This window comes from Otolemur garnettii, unplaced genomic scaffold (assembly GCF_000181295.1).
Source record: "Otolemur garnettii isolate 467f Iridium unplaced genomic scaffold, OtoGar3 scaffold00020, whole genome shotgun sequence".
NCBI lineage: Eukaryota > Metazoa > Chordata > Mammalia > Primates > Galagidae > Otolemur > Otolemur garnettii.
In genome coordinates this window covers 20351977-20362610 of record NW_003852415.1, presented here as the reverse complement: position 1 = coordinate 20362610, position 10634 = coordinate 20351977, and the positions used below count along the sequence as shown (strand labels likewise).

General features: G+C 43.2%; 1 protein-coding gene across 1 annotated transcript in view; it reads left to right on the top strand.

Annotated features, from left to right (window-relative positions):
* Positions 1 to 7687, top strand: part of SERPINA11 (serpin family A member 11) — a 22692-nt gene extending 15005 nt beyond the window's left edge. The window contains exons 6-8 of the mRNA XM_023511501.1: positions 1674 to 1947; positions 5269 to 5416; positions 7337 to 7687. Coding sequence (XP_023367269.1) covers positions 1674 to 1947; positions 5269 to 5416; positions 7337 to 7540 — 626 coding nt within the window. The 3' untranslated portion in view covers positions 7541 to 7687. The remainder of the gene's footprint in view (positions 1 to 1673; positions 1948 to 5268; positions 5417 to 7336) is intronic.
* Positions 7688 to 10634: the final 2947 nt, after the last annotated feature.

Below are 10634 nucleotides of genomic sequence, written 5' to 3'. Positions count from 1 at the left end.
TATGAGATCTGGGAGAGTCAGTGAATTTGCAGTTTTAGAAAAGAAATTTGGGTGGCACCTGTGGCTCAAAGGAGTAGGACGCTGGCCTCATATACCAGAGGTGGTGGGTTCAGGCTCAGCCCTGGCCAAAAACTGCACAAAAAAAAAAAAAAAAAAAAAAAAAAAAAAGGCAGAGAAGAGAGATATCATTTTATTTTCAAAGAAGTGAAATGAACCAAATTTATTGGGGCTAGAACATCAAACACAATGAAGAAACATCTGTGGAGGGCCCAAGAGCTATACTGCAGAGAGGAGGGGCTGTGTTGAGCATCCCACTCTACCCAGGGAATCCCAGAATTGCCAAAGAGTTATAAGCATGAAGGAAAATGATCACATCTGTTTCAGGAAGAGCAGTCTGCCTACAATTTAGAAGATGGCTTGGAGGGGAGGGAGATAGGGAGAGGAGAGACAAGACATTCTCAAAGTGGTCCAATGTAAGTGTGATGGTGGCCTTCAATAATGTTGCAGCTTTGGAGGTAGAATCAGCTATACTTGGTCACTGATTAGATTGAGTGTGGCCCTGCCCCCTGAAAGTGCTAGTGCTTTCAGGAGGTACTTGTGGGGCCAGATTATAAGAAGAGAGAAGAGACTACACATGTGGACACAATTGTGACCCATAGATTTTGCATTTCTAACCACATTAACGGGTTTTTGCATTATGCATTACATTTTATTAACTGAATTCTTTCTCCTTTTTCAGTTTGAAGGTTAGGGAGGTAGCAGGGAGTGAAGGAAGAAGCTCTTGAGCTTCTCTGCTAAAAGTTGCTCTCTTGAGGCACCTGGGCTGAGAAGGATCAACTCAGGTTTGCAAATGACCTGAGCTGTGGAGTCAGAGTCAGTTCTCTCATCCCAGCTCCGCCACTTAAGGGCTCTGAAAATTGGGATTTTTAAATACATTCACAAAGACTCAGTTTGCTTATTATATGGGGATAATAGCATTTATTTATTATTAGCTTTTGTGATTATTTAAAGAGACAGTATCTTACACATGGAAAGTGCTTAGTAAAGGAAATGCTTTTTGGCCTCATAAATAGGGTGACCAGACATCCCACTTTTGGTGGGACAGTCCCACTTTATAACAATTTGTCCCACGTCCTGCGGTATTTTAAAAAGGTCCTGATTTTTGGAAAGAATGCACGAACGGGTGGGAGAACAGGAAGGGAATATACGGTTTTCGGCTGCCATGTGGCTATTTTGCCAGAATATGAGTTTTATGTTATTTTTGTTAATTTTATAATGTTAAACTGTAATAATAACAAATAATTGTTGAGAAGTGATTATCGAGAACTGCTTATCAAAGTTTGCATTGTTGTCAGGCCCTGCCCTGTCCCCGCCCCCCACCGCCATGTTGTCCCGCTTTACAAATGTTAAAATCTGGTCACCCTACTCATAAAGGCTAAGTTCCTTTGAAATGGAACAAAATCATAGGCCTGTGGAGCTCCATCTGTTGACTTGCTTTAGTGGCTGAGCCAGGCCTGGATTCTGGCCTCCTGGCTCTGTATCCATGCCACTTCTTTGCCTCCAACTTGCACACCCTGGAGGAAATCCCTAGACCAGTGTGGTCTTGTGTGTATCTATCTGCAGGTGCTCTCTTGGAACATATTCTTATGGTTTTATTGGTTTTGTGTCCTAAGCCAAGTGGAAGCATCCTTTTAATCGCTACCAGACCCAGAAGCAGGAGAGCTTCTCTGTGGATGGGAGGACCTCTCTCCAAGTCCCCATGATGCACCAAAAGGAAATGCACAGATTCCACTATGATCAGGAGATGGCTTGCACTGTCCTCCAGATAGAGTACAGTGGAAATGCCCTGGCACTTGTAATCCTCCCTGACCCAGGGAAAATGAAGAAGGTGGAGGCTGCTCTACAGCCGGAGACCCTAAGAAAATGGGGTCAATTGTTCATGCCCAGGTAAGTGCCAGAGCAGAAGGACTCTGGATGACCTTGCTAAAGAGCTCAAGTAGTTCCCAGTCAACTCCAACAGCAACAGCCCAGCCTCTGGGTCTGGCTCACTGTCTTCTCTTTACTACCCGTGTGATCTTGGCAATTGTGTGTGTGTGTGTGTTTTAAAATGCTTATTTCATATTTTATATTAGTAATTTAAATTCCAGGAACCATCTTTTTTTGTTACTTTAAAATATTAAGAGGTACTATGTTTTTGGTTACATGGATTGCTTTTGTTATGCTTCAGTCAGGGTTATAAATGTTCCCATCACCCCGATAGTGTTCATTGTACCTGTTAGGCAGTTTTTGCCCACCGCCTCATTCTTCTTCTCTTCTACTTTATTTCCACTGAGTTTTACTTTCCCCTGTGCACATATGTACTCATTGCTTATTTCCAATTTAATAGTGAATACATGTGGGATTTGTTTTTCCATTCTTTAAACACTTCAGTGGTCTCTAGTTCCATCCACATTGTTGCAAAAGGCCTTAATCCATCCTTCTTCATGTGAGTAGTATTCCACGGTATACATATATGTGTACCACTTTTTGTTTATCCACTCATGAATTGATGGACACTTCAATCATGGGTAATCATGGATAATCTTGGAATTTTGCCTGTGTCTTCGTGCCTCAGATTTCCTCACCTGTGGAAATAAGGACATGATACTTCACTGGGTTACTCAGAGAATTAATTGAGTTAATAATCACAGAGAATTCACCCTGGTACATGGAAATGAGAGGCACTCACCAGGCCCTGTTGTTACACCTTCCTGGAGTCTGTCCCAGCCTCTCTTTCTCTCACCAACCTCTTCTTCCCTATCAGAATTTACTGCCAATAATTTACTGCCCGAAAGTAGTTGGGTGTAACCAAAAAATCAGATCAACGGGAGGCACCTGTGGCTCAAAGGAGTAGGGCATCGGCCCCATATCCCAGAGGTGGTAGGTTCAAACCCAGCCTCGGCCAAAAAAAAAAAAAAAAAAAAAAAAAAGATCAAGGACAATTATTGAGAATAATCATGACTTCCACAGAATAGTGTGTATTTTTAAAAGGTGCCCCTTTTTTGATTGAAACTTTTTAAAAGAAATTAAATATCAAGAAAAGCATTGTAACCATCAAAGTACCAATTTCACATGATCTCTTACTTATCACCTTCCACCTCCCTTGCATTTTGGTTTGTGGTTTTGGCTGGCAATTTCAGTCTTTTCTGATTTTCCTAGACCCCTTTCATAGCTAATCCCTTATTGGGGTGCATCTTCTATTATGGGATTCTCTGGGATGAAATCTGGTACTGGGTTCTAGTTACTTCTTGCTCATAACAAGACACCCCAAAACATCATAGCTTAAAACAACTGCCATCCCTGGTTTTGTGGGTTAACGAGGCTCAGCTGGGCAGCTCTCATGCATTGGATCAGATGGCAATTGAAGGATCCTTTGCTCATGTGTCTGGTGCCTGAGCTGGGCAGACTGGAAGAGATTAGGGATGAGCAAGCACCTCTCCCCAGGCAGTGTCTCCACAAGTCTATCTTAGGCTCGGCAGCTCAGATTAGTTGGTATCAACAAATGGCAGCTAATGTCTCCAACACAGAGCACTCTAAAAGACAAGAATTGAAAGCTTCCTCTCTCATAAGATCTGGGTCCAGGAATGAGCACAATGGCGCTTAAGCCATACTATATTGGTCAGACTAGTCCCAGAGGCCCCTCAGATTCAATGGGAGGGCCATAAACACTGCGTTCCAATGGCCATCTTTAAGCCACCACAGTCTATAGGCATTAGCCACCTTCTATACCCACAGGGGACTTCTCTCAGGGCCCATCTATACTGAGGTATCAGGGCTAGAGAGAAAGTGTTTTTTATTTGGGACAAAGATTAGAGTACCAAATAAGAAGTATTGGCCCAGTGGAGAGGCCAGGATTAAAGGGATTATCCTTGTTGTTATGAATCTATGTAGTTCTAGTCAATTGCTAATTTCAGCCCTATAGTCTCTGGTTCCTTTGGGGCGAGCCTGCTCCTTTCTCCTAACACAGGGAAGAAAACCATAGAATAGGAGATTTTCCCTCAGGAAAGGTTTAGTTTGACTTCTCACTTTGACCTTCTAAAAGCAAAACCAACCCAAGTTACTCTCCTAAATCTCAGATGCTTCCTGCGACAGAGCCTTATAAAATGTTAGCAGATATTTTCATGGGTTTTTAGGCATGAAAACTTCAGTCTCTGCCAAGTTTATCTCCATTCAAACCTGAGGAAGGTTAGGTTGCCAGAGGGAATCATGCTTCCTGGCACTCCATCCATTTGCTCAGTCACATTTGTTGAACACCTACTGTGTGTAAGGCCCCATCTCAGATACCCCTATACCACACATTAGAAAATCCCTACCCCTACTAAAACCCCTACCCCCACCCCACCACATGTGCTGCCTGCAGAAAAGTCATCAAGTAGGCCAGGATGTCCTCCTACTTCAATTAGGCATCTGGACCCTCTTATTGACCAGGAGTTAACTGACAATGATTCTCTAACCTGATAGATTGTCTAATCTGAATTCATCAGAGACAGAAGTTTCCGAGTTAGTTGTAAACTAGTCAAGCTTATAGGTGTCTGGGAAATTGTGAAACAATAATTAAGGAGAATAATAATCCCAGGGGAAAAGGGATTTTGTTCTGAATCAAAAGAAACTTCTGAATTTAACCCAGAGAATGTGCCAATCTGATGGTAAAGGCATGTTGATAAGTAGAGGGAGAGCCAATCCATTGATCTGTGACCCATGTCTTGCACACATGATCTGTCATTGGATCCCATGGAGTGAGCATCACTATCCCACTTTACGGCTGAGGGAACTGAAGCTCAGGTAAGTGATAAATGATGGTGGCTTGTTTTAGGGGGATGCCAGCAGATGGACTTAGGATATGATTCAGAGATGTGGAGGTGGGAAAATGTTAACAGTATTTACCTTATATGGTCATTCTGTGGATTTAATCAGTAAGCCTTATAAAAACCTAGTTAACATACGGCACCTAGAAAGCCCTCCATAAATGTGATGAAGATGACGATGATACAGCTATGCCAGGAGTCTTCTCAGATCCAGCCACAAGACACTCTATGAGGTCCAAAGAAAAGGGAGCTCTGGGTATTATGGTCAGTGGAATGCTCTTCCATAGTAAGCAGTGTCATGGGAAGACTGATTGCCTTTCATGCTGGAAAAGGCTTCTCTCTCCCACTGATGAGGATGCTCACAGACAGACTAAGAGAAGTATATATAAGACAGCACCATTTCTCTCTCTGATTCTCTCTTCAGTCTATTAGATTTGCATTTGCCAAGGATTTCAATTGCTGGAACATATAACCTGGAAGAGATACTTCCACGAATTGGTGTCACCAACATATTCAACATAGAAGCTAGCTTATCAGGCCTTGGTCGGAAGCTCAACACAACTATCTCTAGGGTAAGGTGCTGGATGTGGATGTGTGTATGGGAGTGGGAGGGTCTTTTTCCTTCCACATATGGAAGTCAAGTTCCCTGTTATTTACCTTATTCAGATTCTTTAATACCAGTCTTTAAGGCTTCTTTTCATAGGAAGCTCACTCTCCACCTCCTCTTATTCTAGATTTCCAGATTCTTCAGGGCAGGAATAGAGGTTTCTGAATAAAGCAGATGCTCATTCAGGCTCATCCGTGAACCAGAATTTCCACAAGTATGGGATAGCTTTGTTATTATTCTTGGTGCTTCCTCCCAAGGCAACCTTGAAGCTCTATCTGCCTTTGTTCTAGCTCTAGACTCAAGAAGAGGTGTCCAATCTGCAGCCCATGAGCTGCATTTTTGCTTATCTGGGTGGATGAGGACATTTTTGCTTATCTGGGTGGATATCATGAAAATTATGCATGGACTTTTTTTTTACTCATCAGCTTTCATTAGTATTTGTGTATTTAATATGTGGTCCAAGACAACCCCTCTTCTTCCAATGTACAGCCGAAAAGAAAAAAGATTGGACACCCTTGTGAGAGTAGTGGGCAGGAACTAAAGGTGCACCAGTCAGGTTTGCTGCCGTGACAAAATATCCCCAAACCTCAGCGCCTGATCACAACAAGGGCTTATTTCCTGTTAATGTTACTTGTCAGAAGCAGATCACTAGCATTGACTCCAAAACTGCTGTCCTCTCCTTTCTAGGATGTAGGCTAAAGTAGTAGTCCATATTTGGAACATACCATTCTCATGGCAGGGTGATATGGGGAAGCAAGAGAAGCTGTGTGATGGCTCTAAACACTTCTCTGCACACATGGCCAGTATAATGGTCACTCCCATGCCATTGGCCAAAGTAAGTCTCATGGACAAGATCATTACCCATGGGAAGGAGCTCATTCTTCCCTGCAGGAGGCTCCACAAGTCTAGTAGAATGGACAAAGATTGATAACCCTCTAACAGGCAAGGACAGATAATATTTGGGGATAATCATGTGTTCTTCTATAGCAGGGAAAGCAGAAAAAGCCCTTCCCTGAGCTGAAGTTGTCCTTTTTAGGGCAGAGGGGAATAGAGTTGTTCATTACCATTTGAGTCTTTGTTAGGAACTTCAGAAGGAAAGTATTCTATCTTTTATTTGGGAAAGATCAGCTGAGGGTTGAACATGTAACCAAGGCACCAGGCACATGGCTGTGTGTGTGTGTGTGGTGTGTGTTGAGAGGTGAACAAGAGAGAAAGGAAATAGTTTCAATTTTTTAAAGAATTGTTTCACAGTGACCTTAAATGTTAGATTGATCCTATCATAGAGCTTTTTAGAAATAAAAGGAATTGTCAAGGCCAATGATTTTTCAACTTTCTTTTTAAGCCTGAGAACCCTTTCTTCCTAGGAAGTTGTGTGAAAATGAAGTTAGTAGAAGAAGAAAGGTCCTCAAATGAAGGCTAGAAGAGAGCCTGGCACATCAGACATCCTGGATCCACTGAGCCCATTCTGAATGACATTGATTTAGGCTGAGCCAACAAATTAAAGATGAGAAAACTAAGTATTTGAGAACTTAAGTGCAATTTGAGGCAGAATATGACACTGAAGCCTGGGCCACGTGCACTTAGGTAGTTGAGAAATGCTCCTAGAAGTCACTGTTGGGCTTTTCAGCCTGATGCCCACTCAGCAGCCCTCAGCCTCCCTCAGGTCCTGTGTGTCTGACCTGCACTATTAAAGGAAGGCCTCCAGAAGTGATGGAGGGGAGGAGGTGGAGAGAGCAGGGAGATTAAATGAAGGATGGAGTTGCACCCTGGGCAGACAGGGCCCAAGGGGCAGACAGGGCTCATCTCCCCGTTACTGCAGAAGGTGCTATCTGACCCTCAAAGCCCTCTGAATGATGTGTCTGTGTTCCTTCTTTTTTCCTTATAGATGTTACACAAGGCAGCAATGACCATGAGTGAGAAGGGAACCGAGGCAACTGCTGCTTCAGGCCTCCTCTCCCAGCCCCCACCTGTGAACATTACCTCAGTCCCATCTGCTCATTTCAACAGGCCTTTCCTGTTGCTCCTCTGGGAGGTGACCACCGAGAGCATACTCTTCCTAGGAAAAGTTGTTAACCCAGCTGGAATGTGACTGTGGTAGAGGGTCCAGGGAGTGTCTTTCTTCTTGTCTAATCCAAACAGATAGAACAAGCACCAGCCTGCAACCATGTGGCTGCTATGTGGATCAGTTAATTAGTGTGCCAAGATTCCAATAAAGTTGACCCTGGGTTTGTGAACACCAAAGAGCAATGCTTTCAAGAGAGGGCCAGCTCCCAGAGAAGTTTCTGGCCATTTACTTGATGATCTCTCCAGTCTGGTGTTAACCATGGTTAGAAAGTTGAAAATGAAAACAGCCCTGAAGTTACAGCCTCTTGGGAGACTTGCACCACCACCACTGTAGACATTTGTTGAGTGTTCCTTAAAAGACACAGAAACCTTAGGAGAAATAAGCAAGTCTTTCCCTTCAAGTGGCCAAACTGACTGTACAGCCAAGTGAGGTTGTCCTGAAGTGTCATTGTTCATCCAGGCATCAGGGGTTGGATCACTTTAACAGCAGTTTGGACTTGGGACAGGGGTTCCAGTCCATCTGTCACATAGAGAAGTGGGTATAAGGATGGGACAATGCAATAATGGATTGACTCAGCAAGGGAGACCTAATGCAAGCAGCAAGAAAAGAGTGTCAGAGACCGGGGGGACCCCGAGACCTAAGAAAGTGTGAGAACCAACATGACTGGGAGGGATGACGGGCAGAGCCAGTGGGATGAATATGGGGGTGTACTCAATCCTGAGAGAGCATCCTTTAGAGATCAGAAGTCCAGCTCTCTCAGGAGTGCCCCTCCAGGAGGCATTCGTGGGGAGGAAACAAAGAGGATGGAAGATCAGCTGTAGGTGTGGCCCATGCACATGACAATATCCATCACTAGATGGTGCTGTAGATGGTGTGTATCTAGGGAGGAGCCTTCCCCAAAGACCCTGGGTAGCAGAGCCTCCCACCCCCAACCCCAAGGCTTGGATCTTGAAAACCAGGTAAGCCTTAAATAAAGAGAAAAGGATAGGACAGCTGGAAGGAGGGCAGGGGAGAGACACTATGGGCAAAGGTCACCTTGAAAAGAAAGAAAAAGATATGTTCCAGTAAAATGAGAGAAAACCACTTTGCAGCCATGGAAAGTTTAGTTGGGATCACAGCAGACAGAAGTGCTTGAGAGGCTTTCAGCAATAAGTTTGGAAGCTCTGGGGAGCTGGGAACGGGTGTGGGCTTGGTCCTGTAGACTGCAGGTAGCAGCCTACAGGCAGATGTAGTTGTGGGCAAAGTGGTAACAGAGAAGTCACCATAGAATGATAGGTAGAGAAAAAAACAGCCTAGTGGAGGATGTGGAATACAGGTGCATTAAGTTTCGAGACAATATTTAATAGGAGGGACCCTGCTCTATTCTGGGCTGTGTAGATGGAAAACTACTCTCTCTTTGGTTTTCTCCCCTTCTCTCTGGAAGGTCAGTTGAGGCAGGTGTCCTGGATTCTCATGACTTTTTACACACTTCCATTAGCTGGGAAACCTTGGTTATATTGCTTGACCCTTCTGTGCCTCAGTTTTTCAGGCAGAATGGGGACCAAAACCCCCATTCTTGGCAAGGGAAAACACCCCCAGAAAAGGGGGAACATAAAAAAATCAGCTGAGCAAGGCAGAACAAAAAAAAAGTCAGCTAGTTTACCTTTAAACCAACCACTGCCAAATCTCTTACCTGAGCAGTTTCCTGGAAGCCTGGCCTGTAGGGGATATAGCTTACAATCACCCCTGTGGGTCTGTGAACACTCTGAAAATATAATGACCACAGAAGATACTGTATGCAAGGCCTAACAAGAAACATTAACTAGGCTGTCCCCTGCCCAGTCAACAGCCAAAGCAAATATCCATTGTGGGGGTTTGTATTTGGCCAGGGCAGAGATTAACAGCTTGAGCCCTGAAATATGAGTAGCAGGGCTTATATCCCTTATCACAGAGGAAGACACTCCTGGGGTGATGATGAGAAAAAAATTCCTCTTTCCCACCAATTCTTCAGAGATTGATGCCAGCAGCAGTTTACTCCATTAGTGAACTAGTGGGGATTAACACCTCCCCTGAAGGAATCTGTGTGTGTGATCACAGACAGGAGAACCCTACACAAGACTCAGGTTCCAGATTTCTCAAGACTGCTCAGACCCTTTAAGTTAATGACTATAGAAATAATAGGAGCTCATATGCTTGCTCATAGAAACTACTAATTTCTTTGTCAACTTCCTCAGCTTACCCTCTGGACTAATGAGCAAATAGCTTTCAATAAAAGCTGAGTGGAACAAACACTTAGTGGAACAAACACGCTAGAACTCCACAAATGAGCAGTGGTATCCTATATTCCTGACTTTGAAAATTCTATTCTGTGTGTCTTGTCTCTTTGTCTCTTGTCATTTCTGACTTTACATTTCTTTAGTCAACCTCCACCAGATCCACAGGCCTTAATGGACCCTGCTCCCAGGGTGAGACCCCAGCACAATTTCTTCTGAAAAATAAAAAGTCTAAGGCCTGCTTTACAAAATTGTTATGAAAATCAAATGAAGACATTAAGCGTGAAGCAGTAAGCACTTGATATACATATTCTATATATAGGCAGGTCTGTTTCTAGACTTTCTATTTATAATTTTATTGAGCTATTTGTCTTTTCTTGTGTCAGGACCAGATCTTAATTAATGTAGCTTTACAAGTCTTAACATTAAGTCAAGTCCTCCAGCTTTGTTTTTGAGAGGTGTTTTGCTTGTTTGTGTTTTGTTTTGCTTTCAATGTTTCTTTGTTATCCCACCAACTGCAGCAATTCTGGCTAACATTGCTGGTAATATTTTGTTTTTCCAGCTGCAGCCTTCTAGACTTTTATGCCTCCCACACTTAGACATGTATAAACCCCAACTTCTATATTAAAACCCTTTGTTCCAAAAAATGCTTGCAGTGTCTCTGTTTTCCTAGTCAAACTCAAACCAATTGATCTGAAAACATCTTTGTTCTGTCTTCATGCTTGAAGGATATTATTACTGAGTATAGAATGTTAGGTAGCCAGACACTTTCTTTCATCATCAAAGATGTCATCCCATTGTATATATTTTGACTTTCACAGTTTGGTTTGAAAAGGTATTCATAAGTCTTATTATTCTTTGAAGGT